This window comes from Mya arenaria, chromosome 8 (assembly GCF_026914265.1).
Source record: "Mya arenaria isolate MELC-2E11 chromosome 8, ASM2691426v1".
Lineage (NCBI taxonomy): Eukaryota > Metazoa > Mollusca > Bivalvia > Myida > Myidae > Mya > Mya arenaria.
In genome coordinates, this window is record NC_069129.1 from 5175129 (window position 1) to 5194031 (window position 18903).

General features: G+C 34.9%; 1 protein-coding gene across 1 annotated transcript in view; it reads right to left on the reverse strand.

The window, feature by feature from the left end:
- The window catches only part of LOC128243019 (ATP-dependent RNA helicase DDX1-like), a 50222-nt gene that overhangs the window by 26442 nt on the left and 4877 nt on the right, over nt 1-18903 (reverse strand). The window contains exons 2-10 of the mRNA XM_052960484.1: nt 17119-17170; nt 16629-16692; nt 13951-14071; nt 12904-12951; nt 12503-12589; nt 9432-9592; nt 3484-3633; nt 2137-2331; nt 662-714 (exon numbers count right to left, since the gene is read on the reverse strand). Of these exons, the coding sequence (XP_052816444.1) occupies nt 662-714; nt 2137-2331; nt 3484-3633; nt 9432-9592; nt 12503-12589; nt 12904-12951; nt 13951-14071; nt 16629-16692; nt 17119-17170 (931 nt within the window). The remainder of the gene's footprint in view (nt 1-661; nt 715-2136; nt 2332-3483; nt 3634-9431; nt 9593-12502; nt 12590-12903; nt 12952-13950; nt 14072-16628; nt 16693-17118; nt 17171-18903) is intronic.

The window sequence follows — 18903 nt, forward strand, 5'->3', positions numbered from 1 at the left end:
CATGCACAGTATGCTCACTTTTGCAGCAAAATTTCTATTTGAAGCCGCCAGATTAGAATTTTATTATCCCATACATCTTTATAGGGAATATTGATAGGGAAAGTTCTGTAAAATGTCAAACTAACAAGTCCATGCATCAGTGCCACAATGACACCAATACAAAATCTCACAGGCTAACAAATTACCATTAATGTTATTATCAAAATCTCTTTTGTTATCGTTATAAACCTTAATGCAGGCAAAATCTAGCATTCGGGTCTTTTTATACCAGCAATAAATACTTAGATCCAATTGATATTTTACGGATATTTTCAAAACTAAATTGTCGATGTCGCAAGAGAAATCACCCTCACTATCACTTAATAATGCAATAATGAATGTCAGATTTCAAACAGACAATGAAAATGACATTTACAGTAGGGGTTGTCCTAGCGAATCATTTTCTGACTTTTATTGATGTCAAATTAGGGGTCTCAGGTAGATGTGCTTTCCTGATATTGACATTGCCACTAAAACTCCATTCATGCTGTCTTTGGGAGTCTCAGGGAGTAGCATTTAGGTCAAAATGGGGTCCCTTAGGGCATAAGATTATGTCAGGGACACAATATTTGACTCATGCATTACATTACAATACAAGGCCCCATACTACAAATAAACCTACCTCGGCACTGGATTTTCTAAATGGGTTTTGAACTTCTGGATTTGAGTAAGGGTCTGAAATTTATAAGAAGTACTGTATTCAAAAGTTAATGTTACATTATGTTTCGTTGGAGAATAGGTAGTATAGATGTAATGTTTAAGGAATGTTTAAATAACAAACGACAAGTTTGCAAAATGATAATAATAAAAACAAGAGCACCACAAGAAGACGCCAGAGTTTGTCTGGTTCGGGGGTTTTCAAATAGGGGCAGAACTCAACAATTATTATAGCAAGAGTTGAAAGCCTTTCTACACATGCCACCAGATTTCACCACCAGATTTCTTTGAATGACAGACAAGCTTATGAGAGTGAAATAAAGTCCAAATTTGCAATTGTTTCTATCATTTGCAACATCTTGATTTATTCCCTACACTCACATACATAACACTTTTTATTAAGAAATTATTTCATCACGCAACTTTTCAACAGCATCAATTATTAAATACAGTACAGTAGAAACTCACTAAACCGGACAAGGTCCGGACTAGGCAAATTTTCTGGTTTAGTGAGGATTTGATGTAAGTTTACTCAAAATATTAACTGAGTTAACCTTAAAAGTGAAGTTGAAAACTGGAATTAAATGAAAACACATAAAGATAACATTTATTTTACATCAACAATGGTTCAAGTAACTTGAAATAATGCCATGAGACATGATTAAAGCACATGCAAATGTGATAAACATAATTAAACATTTCTGCGTTTTTATAAATTAAATAATCTTTTTTTCCAAGTCTTAAAATAAAACAACTCGCGAAAATGACCACTTCATCACCAATCAAAGTTCTTGATTTGAGTAACAAACAAACAAATTATCCGATTATCTCTAATTTAATGCTTGTTAAGTATGTTTGATAGTTTAATTTACGCACCGCTCTAATTTGATTCAATCATAGAAGTCTTTAGATAAAACAACCCTCCAAAATGATTCACTTAATAACTGTTTCTAGTTCTTTATTTTCTGCAACAAACAAATTAATGTTTCAATCAATTTTCTTTTCACAAGTTTGATTATCGTGCGGCAGTCAATCCACAGCGCAATCATCATTATCGATTATCGAGTTAACACAACATCACAAGTGCAATATTTAACGACGCACCGGCTGTCAAAACAAAGTGACACGGGATTCGCGAATTCCTAATACACAAAATCATTTTGACATGTTGGAACAAATATATGTCCGGTTATGTGAGATAAAATTGCGTTGACCACTAACAAATTTTCTCGATTTTTTGTCTGGTATCCGGAATTCCGGGGTTCCGGTTTTGTAGGGATTTTTTTTACATTAAAAATAAAAGGGGAAAACCGGGATTCTGAAAAAAGTCTGGTATCCCGAGGATTCCGGTTTTGTGGAGTTCCGGTTTAGTGAGTTTCTACTGTACCTATAAAACAAACTACGTCATTTCTGGAAAACTAAACAGAACACTGAATGAACCTGTTCTGCTAGCTCTCTGGATGGTTCAATTATGATGGCCTGTGGGGCATTAGGAGCAGGCTTGGCAGTCGCAGCCCCAGCCGCAATCTTGGACTCCACTGTGCTATCTTTGGGCGCCTTGAACAGAGCGGTAAATCCCTGGGGCGGATTGAACTTGAACGGAGTTGTTCCGAAGTTGAAGCTCATCTCTGCATTCTGTGGAAATCATGTGAAAGTTTTAAGCTTGGTATCATTATTTAACTATTTGTTGAACAATTTACTGTGTACATTAATAATGAGAGTGTATTTTCATGAAAGAAGATTGGTTACGGATATATGGAGGCAACATTCTGCAATCAAAAACAATTTTTTTGAATAAAAGTAAATCCAAATGCATGCTTCAAGTTCATGAGAGAAGTTTATTGGCACCACAACATGTATATCTGACTTGTGACAGGCACAGCTATTCTGGTGTGTTTTCTTTTAATTTTAATTGCGTGGACTAAATACAAAAATCTTGCATCTCCCTGCTATTTCTTGGATAAAACCTGTCAGGAGAACTAACACCAAATATGACTACAAAAACCCATTTAATCCCATGTTCAGTGCATAAGGTGTTAACAGCTCTGTAGATTGAACACATATAACAATTTCACATGCAATAGAAACCGGCTCATTTCCCTAATGTATTATGTATGCTGAATGGCTGTCAAAATTTGATTATGTTCATTTTTTTATAAACAAAACACTTAAAGCAAATGCTTGTCTTTTTCCTCAGCTAAAAGGAACACACAAACAATGAGATGATTGTTCAAGAGCTTTGTTTAAGTTAACGACTTTATTAACAGCATAGTTGTTAACTTTTAAAGGTAAATTGTTTAATAATGTACTGTCAGATATATTTCAAACAAGCACAACTGAAATACCTGTGTCTCAAATCTTGTTAGACTTACTGCATATCACTGCTGTGCCTTAACAGATACTAGTGTAGTAAAAATTAAACAAACAAACAAAAAACAGTTGACTTGCTAGGAGGCAAACAGCCCATGCAACATCACACAATACATACATTTGATTTCTACTAGATTAGAAAGTTAACACAATGACATTAAGAACATTGTTTAAATTACTTTTACAAAGTTCTAAGCAATTGGCCCATTTTAAGTGTTTGAATCGGCTAAAGGAATGCTTACTAAGAATTTAAGCAAAACATTTGCTTAACAAATGTTGACACTTAAAACATGTACGTATATACACATGTTGGATACTAAAATTTGTTGATATTAAGTTGAAATTTAAAAAAATGGAAACAGTAAGCTGGATTTTGTTTGGATACATTAAGAAACACTGTTAAGTCTAAATTCTTACCTTTAAAACAACAGCTGCAAAGAACTTCTCATTTCTCATGTGGTCTGGAATATCGTATGCTTTGCCAAAGTCGATTCCATTCTTTGACCACTTGATTTCACCCTTCTGTAGGTCAAGGTAGCAGCCAATGGTGTCATTGATGCCAAAAGCCTAAAAATATCAATGCAATATCCAATAACTATAAATGCCTTTTAAATTATCAGGATATTCTGGCTAAATGTTAATACTCAGAACTCTTACTAGTAGCAAACTAGCACAGCTTAGTAACGGTCGGTGGTCTCAATAAGAACTAGCTGCTGGCCAAAATGGACAGTTCAAATGGCAAGTGGGTTCAAATTTGAAAGTACAAGTGAATTTTAAGTAGAATAAGTAGTAGCTGGTTGGTTACTTTACTATTTGAGACGATTCAACAAAAAATGTTTGAAAACCCTGCACTGTGCTAGTATCCATGAAAATCTTAACTTGAGAATAATTGTTCAACTACATTCATTAGGATTAATCATACATTCATTAGGATTAATCACAAAAAATGTATCAGAACTAAAAATAATTAAAAAAAAAAGGGTATGTTTTGGTCTAATTGTTATATGAATTCATACTGATAAACACCAATCATTGAAGAAAGAATTCAAATGATTCCATGTTAAAAAGGGCCACATTGCTTAACATAGAACAAAGTTATCACTTAGTATTTCCAAGCAAGCGTCATAAAAAAACAAAGTTAATAGGCAAACATGGTAAAGTGAGGTGTGAGGAATACTCTCCATCACCTTTGACTTATTAAAAGTATAATCAATGTTATCAAATTACAATATAAATTGCCTAAAATGGTTCTTATATTCATACATTGATAATGTTTATGGTTTGTTGAACCTTACATGCTCAGTGTGTTTACCACGTGATAAATTATGTCATAAATGCTAAGTCAGAAGGCAAATTTTGCTTCGAATAATGACTTAAAATAAATAACTTTTCTATTTCTTCAGCATTTTAAATGAAACAAAGGGCAGTCTATGCCACTTAAACAGCACTGCCATTTTCTGATTGTTGGTATACCAGATTTTGATTAAGTGATTAGTTTCCTCAAACACTTCGACAAACCTGTTTCCAAAATAATGTTCTCAGTGCTCCATGAGGCGGCAGTTTTGTAAAAAAAGATTTGTCAAAGTGTTTTAAGAAACTAAACTCTCAATCAAACTCTTGTAAAATACCAAAGGCAGGGCTACGTCTGCGCCACGTTTCATTTAAAATGCAATTGTACCAAACAAATTAGGGTTACATGATTGCATTTTAAGTATGATAAACAACCCAAATATATTTTACTGAGCAATTTGCATTCAAAATGGGTCCTAATATTCATTTCAGGCATTTGTAACAAATTCAAAGTCCATTTTTCATCTTCAGTTACTCACCAAAGCCCCTTCTCTCCATTCTTATATCAAATAATAGAGAAAATGATCGAAGAACTATCACTAAATAGCTTCCAAATTACATTTTGTATGACAGTGATAAAACAGTCTGAAATGTGGGCGAACAGAGAGAACATTGAAGATAATGACAGCCGATATTTTATGACAGCCTATCAAATATTGAATCTTGCAGACACAAATTATCAAGTACGAAGTAAGTCTGGTTGAGATGGCAAGAGTGCAATTTTCCTGTATTTAATACGCTCATAGAATATTGACAAGTGATGATAATGTCGTGATACAATCATTATTATAAGTGGTCAAAATACTTGCAACAATGTAAACCCAAAATTGAGGCAGACTTCTTCAAATTCTGGATTTTATTAAGCAGGGCTCGTCAAAAAAAAGTTCATGCCAATAACTGGAGTAAGATCTCAAACTTGTTCATCCCAAGTTATATTTCAATAATTGGATTTCACTTTAGGCGGATGCACTAGATTATACTGGTAGAACTTGAGCACAGAAAACTCAATCATGACCTAAGGGAATAATGTAGGCTGTACATTCTACCGACACTACACTCATAACTTGGTGAACACAATCTAAGACTTAGTAACAATATTCCATCGTGTTATTATGTGTTAAAACCTTCAAAAACATGGACATCTCATATGACAATGTGATTATAATTCATTACACTGCATAACTTAAAAAAAAGCCTCAGCTTAAAAGTTACTGTTTAAATGGTACATGTATGTATCCTCAAAAATTACCTAAAGTGATCAACTTTAACACAAGCCAACACAAGTCCCCATTTGCTTGGGCTTACTCAAAATCTGAGCTGAATACAGCAAAGCTTGTTAAAAAAAACAAGAGCTGTCACAGAGACAGCGCGCTCGACTATTCCGCCTCTTTCAATGTAAGGATTGAAAAGTTTTGGCGAAACATGCATGGATCACTGTTAGATTAGATTTAAATGCAATACATGATGAGTGGAGATATTAACATAAATGTGGTAACATGGAAAATTTTAAACAGTATTTTAAGTCTAATAATAAAGGGCCATTATTTGGAAAATACAGTTATCTAACTTGGTTATTCAATTACGTTGGGTGGTTGAATACCATTGTATAAAGTCTCAACGCAATACATCAAGTATTTGCTGAGATATTATCCTATGTGTACTAACATGCAAGACCTTAACCAGAATTTCTAAGTCTCATAATAAAGGGGCAAAAATAATATAATATGAAAGATAGAGTTATCTTACTTGATTAAAGAAGAAGGTAAAATGTTTGGGAGCCTGTGTGTAAAGTTTCAATGCAATACATGATGTATTCGCTGAGGTATTGACTTAAAAGTGGTTACATGAAAAAACCTTTACCAGAATTTCTATGTCAAAAAAAGGGGCCATTACTTGAATTTAATGCAAACTAGAGTTATCTTACTTGGTTAATTAAGTAGGTTGGATGGTTGAGTACCATTGTATAAAGTCTCAATGCAATACTTCAAGTAGTTGCTGAGATATTAACCTATGTGTGCTTGCATGCAAAACCTTAACCAGAATTTCTAAGTCGAATAATAAAGGGCAATTATTTGCATTAAATGCAATGCAAACTAGAGTTATCTTACTTGGTTAATTAAGAAGGTTGGATGGTTGAGTACCATTGTATCGAGTCTCAATGCAATACCTCAAGTAGTTGTTGAGATATTAACCTATGTGTGCTTCCACGCAAAACCTTAAGCAGAATTTCTAAGTTGAATAATAAAGGGCAATTATTTGCATTAAATGCAAACTAGAGTGATCTAACTTAGTTAATTAAGTAGGTTGGATGGTTGAGTACCATTGTATAAAGTCTCAATGCAATACCTCAAGTAGTTGCTGAGATATTAACCTATGTGTGCTTGCATGCAAAACCTTAACCAAGGTGTGACGCCAACGCGGACACATGGGTGAGTAGTATAGCTCTCCATATTCTTCAAATAGTTGAGGGCTATTCCAGTAAAACATATGTCCCACCACAGGAAGGCACTTTCAAAATGGACCATCCCCCTTCAGAAGTTTATTTGATGAGAAAAGAACCCCCTTTAGAATATTTTTTGAGCAAATTCGGACCCCCTTGAGAAGTTTATTTTTTTATACGTCTATATGCAAAGATTATTTGCAATTACTCTTTTGTAACTCTTTGATCAGGTGAGCTATATAGGACCTTATAGCTCACCCTAGTTTCTAAGCCAATCATCATCCAGAGATTTCCAAATCTTTGCTCGAATAGGTTTCATATAAGATCACATCTGCATCCAATAAGTTAATTATTATAACTAGGTCAACAGACTTGGCGCGCGCCAAATGAACTTCGAGCAGCCAATGGGCACGCTGTATACGGCCTTGTTCGATGATTGGCTTAGAAACTAGGGTGAACTATAAGTCGGTTACAGCTCATGTAATGGAAAATAACAAAACTTATTACTGGGCTTCGCTTGTAATAAATTTTGTTATTTTCCATTAATAAATTTGGTTATTTTCCATTATATGGACTATAACCTACACACCACGGTTCTCTTGTTTCTTCATATGTTGCTATAAGTGCATATTAAGCCACATGAGGCTGAAATTTTCACCCATGTAATTATATACAACCTTAAAATAACTTGTGGTCGAAATGTTAAGGGGACGAAACATTCGGATTTATAACATTTACGCAATACGTACAAATTATGATTTCTAATAAAATTCTAGACAACTGTGGTCAATTTCAGGGGTTGACACTAACCATTTTTCCAAGGGATCCCGAAGGGACACCAACATTTGAAATCAGGTGTCCCTTCCTGAAATTAGGAGTCCCTTCCACTTTTTACATTTTTTCATTGTTGAGCCTGTTTTAATATTAAATTCAACATCCTTTTACTTTTCAATTTGTAATGCAAGTATAAACCACCATAATTATTATACATGTTTTCAGCAGCATGTAATGACAGGTTAGTAGCACTGAATGGCAGTGAGGTATATTTTGGTCTCTAAGTTGGTAGATTGGGTTCAAAAGCGGGAAAATGTCTACGTCCCTTTTGTTTTCAGTCAAAAACAGAGATGGATACAATGTAAACAAAAACTTGATGTTGTTACTATTTTTAGATTTTTGGAAAATACGCATAAAATACATCATGGTTCAGGGTCTTGTCAAATGTCGGTGCTTTTCATTAAGAAACTGTAGGAATATTACATCTGGCTTGTGAAAACTCCAATCAATATTTAGTAGAGCTGTTGATAAATCAATCAGACTGCCCAACAGTCGTAGTGCATACTGGAAGAGCAGACGACCAAAAATTGTGTATACATGTTAATTTTCGCGCCAAAGTCATAAAATTTTATAAATTTATTGAATTAATGAATAAAACCCTGCAAATTTTATATCTATTATTTTTTATCAAGGCATAAAATATATGTCTTTAAAATTAACAAAGAATATTGATAAGTTGAATGCCAATTAACAAAGAATGCTGAATGTAGGATGCAGTTCTTTTGTGTCGTAAATGTTACTGTAAATACTCAAAGGTCGCATCATATTATATAAAAGGTATCATCAGAGTTGGCATCTTTTTGGGCGGTTCTGACACATAAGCAAAACAATTCCACATAAGTATTTTACCGATAATAAATCTCTGTCAGCTCTGACCTTGTTTAAAATGTAAACAACCAAACGGAAGCGTTAACCTGCATGCGCCTGTGAAATGACCTGTTTATTTATAGATTCATGACGTAACTATAGTCAAATAGTCAGCTATACTTTCGCTTTGATGAGTCCGATAATGATAATTAATAATATTGTTTTGACATGTGCTGTCAAGAAATTTAGGGAGCCCGAATTTAGGTAATAAATTAATTAAATGCTACTTATTTATTGATATTTAGCGTTTATCAGTCAGAAATTTAAAGTGTCCCGACGGAATACCGGACTTCGAAGTTCAGGTGTCCCTCCTGAAAAACTGGTGTCCTCGGGATCCCGGGACCCCGTTAGTGTCGAACACTGCAAATTGGTATACTTACCACGAAACGTATCCACACATGCGGCGCAACTATTGGTTTCTAGCCAATTTTGTAGGTTGGTCTTCGACCACGACTTTACAAATTCTGGCGCCTCCGCCATCTTGTTGTCAAGGGACGCAACTTCTTCTGATTTCCGGTACCGCGGAACCGACTCGTAATATCGCGAAAATTTGTATCCAAACCAATTCTGTACACGACGTTCGGTAAAATATGTTATATGGATAAAAAAACCCCGGTATTTCACCATCGGGCAGTGAATATAAATGAGCAGATACGGTCAGAAACAAAAAAGAAAATGACGCCCCCCTATAGAAGCGAAATTGGACTTATTACCACCCCCTACAGTAGCAAATTAAGAAAAAGACCTACCCCCTACAGAATTTCTTTATTTTGCCGTCCTGGGGTGGGACATATGTTTAACTGGAATAGCCCTGAGCTAAAAAGAAAAAAAAGTAGAAATGCATGTATATAGCTTCAAAGTTTGATGACTGTACCTCGCCATAAGAATCAAACTGTTTGCCATACGATTTCTTGCCCGTGCCTCCAAAGCCATATCCCCACTTATCTGTGCCGAGATCGAGAGAAGCCTTGTCGGTGGACCAGCCTACACGACACAAGCCCTCGTCCGTCACTGTGGCTTCATAGTAGTACTTTCCTAGAATAAAAGGGAATATAATGTTGGTTGGCTGATCTGAGGTTGTATCACTACAAGTTGCTTGCATAGAGTCAAGTATGACTATCTTTACGCAAACAATGAAAAATGAATGGATCCCACAGATAAACACACTAATGCAGTATTTCTTTTATTTCATACATCTAAGGTATTATCTTAATGCAAAACCGTAGTTTTGCTTAAATAAACTCAAATTTGACAGACAAAGATCCTATTTCTTGTGCATGGTATTGCAGATTCCAAAGTAGATAGGTTTGCATATGAGGACGGGGCAACTGTTTGAAATTGAATCAGAAAACAGGGTGTAAGATCATGTCCATATCTAAGTTTGATCATACACATTTTAATACAGATATTTAACAGGTAATAAATATGTACATCAGTCAAGCTCCTAACAGGATACAAATGTATCAACTAGAGCTGTCACAGGATTGGCAGATACCCCCACACGCTGCCTGGACACAGGAATGGTAATTTATTTCGTAACCAAAGTAGAAGCCATAAAACATCTTAAGCTTTAATGATGGATCTCAAGAATTGTTGTTAAAAAACTTCTTTTTTTTCATCATGACTTGTATGTACTTTTAAGCACAAGATCAAAGTACCTCTGTGAATTGCAAATCATATAAAAAAAATATGATTTTTTGCTGTGATGATAAACAATTTAAGTCTCCTAAATCAATAAAAACAATTACCCGGCAGTCTTTGTACTCAAGTTGACTATGTGAGATTCAGGATTTTAATCTCGAGTGCACTTTTGCAAAATTATGATTAAAAAGGAACTTTGATATTAATGCTGGTAGTAGCATAATTATAGTTACTAATTTGGTATGAAATTACCTATCATTTTAACATTGTTAGGTCCAATTTTCACATGTCTTTGACAGGCTGAGAGGCAAAGCACTGTTGGGTTCTGTTTATGATATATATCAGTGTAAAATAACAGCAGCACAACGGAAGCTGCAGCTCACGCATGCACAAAGTGGCCTTTCTATTTTCCAAGCTCATGCAGATAGCACACTGCAACTTCTTTGTCGATTTATTCTTCCAACTGTTTGGTTCAATGAGAATGTTAGGGTTAAAAGTACATTGTGTCAATTGCATTATATATATGTTTTGATATTGCAATCAAAATAATTAACTGGTTGTTGCAAAATTCTAACATAAGTTTTATTACATCTTATCGATGACATTTTCTAGTATCTACAAATTTTCTGGCATGGCGTTGGTGGAGGATGTCTTCTTCCCCAAGATAAGCATAAATCACTGTGGCAATCAAGATATCTTATTTCTGAGCTAGACATAAATATTTCATTTTTAGACATTCCGTAGGCAGTAATGGTTTATGTGACGTGAATTTTTCTGCTGTACTTTTCGTTTAGAATTTGTTGGAATATGCATCCTCCCTGATAATGATGGGACGTAAAAAAAGGTTGTTATCTCGGATATTCTAGAGCGTCGGGGAAATCAACAATTTCATTCCAGAGTAAGATAAACAAGTTCTTCATTACAGCAGAGATGTCAGAACACTAAGAACATACTTTTTTAGTCTGAATGCAATAACAACTTTAATTCAAGGTTTGTTTTGGATTTCTGTGCTAATGATGGAGTTCAAGTACATGTGCGTGGGATGCAAAGATATTACAGTCATGTAAGTACGAAGTGTTCTACTTTTCGCAGAGATACGTGTAGGTGTTTATATTGCAGACTGGGGGTGTGAACTAAGCTGGTCTATATGCCAAGTATAGAGCTGGAACTTAACAATTCAATGTTCTTCATATCATATGCTGTTTATTTCAGACCACAGTTGTTACAAACTGAAATTATCTACACAGTGTATGTATTGCCTAACCTGGGTCCAACTACTATTTGCCAAACTTCTCACATTCTGGCTGTGTATTGCGTTTTCAGCGAGATCTTAGGTAATTGTATACGCAAGTTTTATATACAAATTGTCGAATCTTTATCGACATTGAAACACCTCTTGTAGATAAAGAGGATTTGAGAATCTTGATAACTTTCTGTTAGTACAAAATGACTGTGGGTATCCAATCACAGGCCTTTTTGTACCGATTTTGGGAAAAAGACCCTAGACATTTTGGAAAAAAATCATTGCAATATGCCATTTTGAGAAAAAAAAATGCTTTTCATTAAAAAAATGCAATATTTCGCAGTTGAAAGAACAAGCTTTTCCGTCTCCTGCAAATGAGGAAATTATTAAAATATTAGTTTCTTTTTCCTTTCAAAAGACCTGAATGGCTGAAATATCATTCTTTGTGAGTTCAAATATCTATTGCAATAAATCATGACAGTTTATTTTGCAAACCAATCTCTGACTGATGAAAAACAATTTCTGATATCAATAACCCCCAAAACTTTAAATCACACAATTCATTAGAATATTGAATGAACCATTACAGGTAATTTTCTTTTTACTTTTGTTTGGGGTTTTTCCTCCAGATTGGAAAAAAATATATATTGGGAATGGGTCCAATAGTCACATCCGTGGGAACTATTGAAAAAGGCCTGAATCAAGTTATCCCAACAGTCGCAAGAAGAGAATGAACTCCTCATTAACATGGAGTGTCGCATTACCTGTAAGATTTAGTGATATATGACCTAATTTATTTATATTTTCTTCAGATTTTGGCAATAATTAAGTCACTCCTAACAATGACTATACCATACTCTGTGGCTACACCAATCTTATTTATGCAGTTCATTGATTTATAGGAAGTGTTTAGATAAGACACACAAAGTGGCATTAAGTTGTTGATCTTGTGGTCTGCAGTAAATTTCATCTTGGCAGCTAAATGTTTTATATTTATTGTTAGGAATGATCAGACCTCTTTAATGCCAACTGATTGGTCACTTGATGCCAGCTCTACCTACCTTGCCCTACTACAGCCTTATTGGACCTGGTGCCATGCCATTTCTGCTGGTCTCGGCTCTGACACAGCAAACCATCAGGGTCAATAGCTGAAAAAATACACAGAAATTATTGTTGTTTGATTTTTACTTAATAAAATCAAAAAAGACATAGTGATACAGACATCTTTACAAGAGATGGTGCTTACACAAGTCCTACGTGTATAGTGACAGCTGTCATTTGGATTATTATGAAACTTTGAATGTTTACATTATATCTGGATGTTATGAAAGATTAAAAATATTATCAAGCTTAGCTAAGTATAAACATTTTAAATAAGTCAAGAAACCAATAATGTTTGCTAGCTTCAAATTTTGACTAGAGTTGACTTGTATGATGTTACGTAATACATATTTGGTCTTACACATAGCGTCGCCCCTGTCGTACACACTCATCTTCCAGGAGGAGCTCCCTGCAATGTACATGTACAGGACTAGTTCAAGGATTGAAAGCGAATCTGTTTCTATTTCCAATTGTCATTTAGAAATATTTCACTTTCATTCTTTGATTTACGCATGTATTTCTGATGTGTCTTATAATGTTTTCTATGAGGGTAATTCAACCAATAATCTCACTATACACCCTATGAGCTAACATATGGGGCTTTTTCATAACCTTTATATTAATGTGGCAACCAATACTCACAAGTGTTATTTAGAATGTTTTTCTATAGTGAATGTTGACATGTTTCCATGCATTTGGTCTAAGGGAAATAACCCACAAGCACAACAATGTATATATTCTAGATAAGAGTTAAAACTGAAAAATAAATCCATAGAAAATACATGAACAAGAGCGCTTTGAAGCATACGCTATGTGTACCAATCTTTTTATTTGAATATCTTGCACGCTTTTTGATTTATGGCCATGGTAAAAGTTATGGCACACAGCACGACACCAATGCTATCCCAATAGCCTGATTGTTCCTCTTAAGCTAAAAATGCTTTCAAGATGCATTTATCAATGTTTGTAAATCATATTGGCACCCCAGACATAGACGATTCCAGAGAGAGGTTGGTTCCAGCCAGGCAGGAACTTGACAGACCTGTGACCAGTGAAACTGCCAAAATCCAACATAGACCTGGCTTGATTTACCTCTTTTTCATGTTCTGAACACCCAGATATAGAAAATTAGACTTTTGGATGAACAACCCGAATTCTTATACTATTGCTTGGCATCAAATTTTTAACAAGCCCTACTATATAAAATTCAGAATTTGAGCAAGCCTGGAAGACATTTGACCAGTGCAGGGCTTGCAGGCTTGTGTTAATTTCAACCCTGAACACCTCAAGAAAAAGGATTTTGACAAACTGTCCAGCACAACAGCTTTAAGAAGGCTCTGATGAAGCTAACATTGAGAGTGGCATTTATTATACAGTTCCAATAAATAAACATGAAAACTGGACATACCCTTATGTTTGGTGGGCATCTTACTGCTTTTTCCTTCCTGTAGGTCCTTCAGCGTCTCAAACACGGTCTGTAGGATGGGCAAACAGAAGGCTCCTGTCTTACCACTGCCAGTCTCTGCAGCCTGCAATTACAGTTGAAATGAGTCTAATACCTGCTGTTACACTTGAAATGAGAGTATTGTACCACTGCCAGTCACTGCAGCCCACAATAACACTGGAAATGAGTTTTATACCACTGCCAGTCTCTGCAGCCTGCAATTACACAGGTAATGAGAGCTTTATACTACTGCCAGTCACTGCAGCCTGCAATTACACGGGTAATGAGAGCTTTATACCACTGCCAGTCTCTGCAGCCTGCAATTACATGGGTAATGAGAGCTTTATACCACTGCCAGTCACTGCAGCCCACAATTACACTGGAAATGAGCTTTAAACCACTGCCAGTCTCTGCAGCCTGCAATTACACGGGTAATGAGAGCTTTATACCACTGCCAGTCACTGCAGCCCACATTTACACTGGAAATGAGCTTTATACCACTGCCAGTCTCTGCAGCCTGCAATAACACTGGAAATGAGTTTTATACCACTGCCAGTCTCTGCAGCCTGCAACTACACAGGTAATAAGAGCTTTATACCACTGCCAGTCTCTGCAGCCTGCAATTACACTGGAAATGAGCTGTATACCACTGCCAGTCTCTGCAGCCTGCAATTACACGGGTAATGAGAGCTTTATACCACTGCCAGTCTCTGCAGCCTGCAATTACGCAGGTAATGAGAGCTTTATACCACTGCCAGTCTCTGCAGCCTGCAATTACGCAGGTAATGAGAGCTTTATACCACTGCCAGTCTCTGCAGCCTGCAATTCCGCAGGTAATGAGAGCTTTATACCACTGCCAGTCTCTGCAGCCTGCAATTCCGCAGGTAATGAGAGCTTTATACCACTGCCAGTCTCTGCAGCCTGTAATTCCGCGGGTAATGAGAGCTTTATACCACTGCCAGTCTCTGCAGCCTGCAATTACACGGGTAATGAGAGCTTTATACCACTGCCAGTCTCTGCAGCCTGCAATTTCACGGGTAATGAGAGCTTTATACCAATATTAAAATTGCCCTTTTTAACTGTATAATCCTACTCTGACAAAGCCATGGGCAATACTATTTCCCGGTCTCTCTTTGTAAATTCCGGTCTCATAATTCCCAGTTATGGCCCAAGGCAACGCAATGTATTACCGATGTTTGTTAAACTAATTTGGCAATCTTATATGCTTTATATGTAACAAAAATATATAAACATTATTTCTTTATATGTTATATGTGTAAAATAAAGCTCATTTTTTTTGTTTAATAACATATTGCGGACAGCTAGAGAATGAAGTGACTAAAATTATGTTACGTCAACTTTAACTTTAATGTGAAACTTGATATAATTTCAGAAATGAGTTAAGTGAGTTAAGTAAGGAACACATTACTTGATTACAGCATTTGCATAACAATTATTCTTAAACATTGCCTTAATGTATATATAACAATATTATTATGCTGAACATGAATTTGAGAAAATAAAGGTATAGACAATACTAAATGTATGAGCCGAACAGGAGCGTGTAGTGTGTAATAAAGCTGGTTAATATCAGTTTATCATGTCAATAACGATGGACATGCACTTATCTCTGACACGCGTTGAATAATGCATTGACACCTTTCAGGAAATGACATGGAATGTGTATTGTTATAAACCTGGTATATAGCGTCCCTTAACAAAATATTATAAATACAATAATAGTAAATTAACTACTAAACTATTGGGGAGACTATTTTACAAATGAAATATGACTTACGAGATACAAGAATCTTTTTTTAAAGTCGGGTATATCTTAACAAGAAACATTAGCTCAATGAGCTATTTTCCAGCATGAATCACCTGGAATTAACTTAAGAGTTAAATGATGTAGTTAATGCATATATTTTCTTATTTTTTTGTGTTATTTATTTAAACTATTCAACATATTTTTCAGACGTTTTTCCTAGTTATTGGGGCCAATGACACATGAACATTATGCCATAATAAGAAAACAATTTCCACAAATGAATGGTCTGCAGGATACAACTTCAGCGTTATTTTATGCTGAGCCATTAAAACGATGGAGTACAAATAAAAATTCTCCAGACAAGGGCCAACCTTAGTTCAAATTCCATTTGATGGCACAAAATACTGGACAACTAGCATGCAGATGACAAGAGACACTGATAGCAGTTATTACTTTGACAGTTTATTAATTCGCGAGTTCTACAACCAAATGGACATGTCTGTGGTGTCTTTGCAATTGCGAATGCCGTAGATTTTTGTTTAAGTATGACTGTGTAAATACAAATGTCAATTTCATTGTAAGTGAAATGAGGGATCATCCAGTCAGCTGTCTAGAAAATAAAAACAAAATATCTGTTTCCTGAAGAAAATGAAAAATCATGTAAAATGCCAGAATTCGTCGATAGTTTAGATACTCGTGAAAATAGAAAATGCAGAAGAAGATTCATCATAAATTGCGAAATGGTAGTGCATCTCTTGTACCAAAATCATTAGTTAAACAAAAAAATATTAGAATGTTTGTTATTCTTGACATTTATTTAAGTACATGTGTATATTGGATGTTTTTAGTATCGCCCCAAAAGCCATGCACTTACCATGAGGACATCCCCGCCTCCAAGGATCATTGGAATGGCCTCTGACTGCACATCTGTAGGCAAGCTGCAAGTATTCATGTAGAAAAATGTTTTCAAAGGTACATTTAAACTGTTAAGTATACTATTTCTTAACAAAAACCAACTACATGAACCTTAATTCTAATTCAGTCATGCATGTACCTACTGTAGACACAACTTTAACTGTCATCCTAATTATAATTATAATTATTATTATTATTATTTCAATCAATCATTTTGATTCATATTGCATTTTTAGATGTGTTGCCTGTCTGGAGAAATGGTCACCATGACCTTTATCTATTGACCCACATATCAATAGGGGTATGATCTTCTGACCAAGACTGTGATGTGCAGAAGTTTGAAGACTCTACACCAATGAATGTCTGAAAGGAAAGTGTGACACAGACACCACACGGGACAGGTGACAAATTGTAAATGCTTTTACTTTAAAGAACCTTTGCAGGCTTACCTCCAATCCATGTCCTCGACTGCCCGGGCAATTTCTCGCATCACTCCCATTTCTTAAACAGAGCAAAAAGTTATTTTATAAATAAACTTTTCTTTTTGGTTAAGTGCAATCAAACACTTGAAAATATTGCATACTTGATGCGCTTGCATGAGTCTGATTGGTTGATGCATACTTCATGGGGTTCTATGAATCTGAATGTTAGACTGTGGGACATAGTGCACAGTTAGAGCTACATGTAAGGCTGTATATCACAATGTTGATGCCAACAGGCAATAAACCGGTCAGTCAAATGTTGTATTTTAAATATTACTATCTGTTCTTTCTGAATTTCTTATAGCCTCGCTTATGAAACAGGCCCCTACTTTCAGTTTAAAATCGGGACCCAATTTTCCTGTCTTATAGTCAGCGAAATACATTAAATGCATTAAATAAACAGGCTTTACCTTAGTTTTGTTATAAAACCGCTTCTTATGAAACAGACAATGATTATGCAAATCAAACTTCTGTAAAACACAGCTCTCAATCACTTGGGTACACATTTTATATTCTTAAAAAGAGTTTCAATATTTTAAAAAAATAATTAATTTGAAGTTATATTTCAGTTTAGATAATCAAAATTGGTATAAAATTGAATGCATGCAATACTGTTGTCCGTTTCATTTGAAGCTTTATGTACCCAATTTCATTAAAGAGATGCAAAACCTGTTCTTTAGTAAATTGTATTATGACCGGTAATGGAAATGCGCTTTGGATGAAACAACATCGAATAAATAGGTAAATAAGTAATAAATACTTATTATTTTGAGTTTTAACATAAGATGGATATTTACTATAACAGATGCTAGCACCCTACAAAAATATATTGAGATTAAATATTGATTTTACATTGAAAATGAAAGTGGGTTATTGCGGGAATTCCGGGTCACATGTTGGGGGCTGTCTCAAAGTCTAATGCATTGTATAATGTACAGAAAATAGCGTTCTGATAAACAATCCTGCATTATTGTGTAAAGATATTTGTTGACAACTCAACTTTCTACAATAAAATCACTTTTTAGTTGCAAATAAAATTTATAGAAAGTGGTTTAAGGCTGCACTCACCATATATACCATTTTTACCGCTTTTTTATTATTTAATTTTGGAAAGAGCAAATTTTTGCATAAATATCTGCTAACCAATGATATAATATTGCTGACAAAAAATCAGATTGTAGACTTTCATATTTCTGTTTGAAAATTAATGTTTAATAAACCATTACTAACAGTTTAAGAAAAATGCATAAAACATCATTTTTTAACTTCAAATATAAAAATCTGTGGTCTGATTTTTTGTCAGCAGTCTTATATAATTGTTTCCATAAAACAAAAATAAAAAAAGTTGTCAAAACATTCAACCTGTGAGAGTGCAGCTTTAAGAAATTTGAACCAAAAATACATGTCTGAAAATTAACTGATAGAAATCATGGCCTGGGGCAGTATTCAATAGGCAACTAAGATTGAACTTAAATTTAAGATTAGAAACAATGTGTTTTGAATGGCCTGTATATTTAACTGGCCAATAGGCTGAATGGAATCACTGTCTCAGGATAGGAATATGATTAATATTGAATACTGGCCCTAAAGTTTACAAAACATTACTAAGCCATTGGTTCAGTATATAAATTTATGTTACAGTAAACTTTTTCATAAAATTTTAAATGTTGCTAGATCTTATACTTAATAGTTGAAGCAACTGATGGTCATGAGGTTGTGGGTTTGCAGGGGCGGATAGTTGAAGCAACTGAT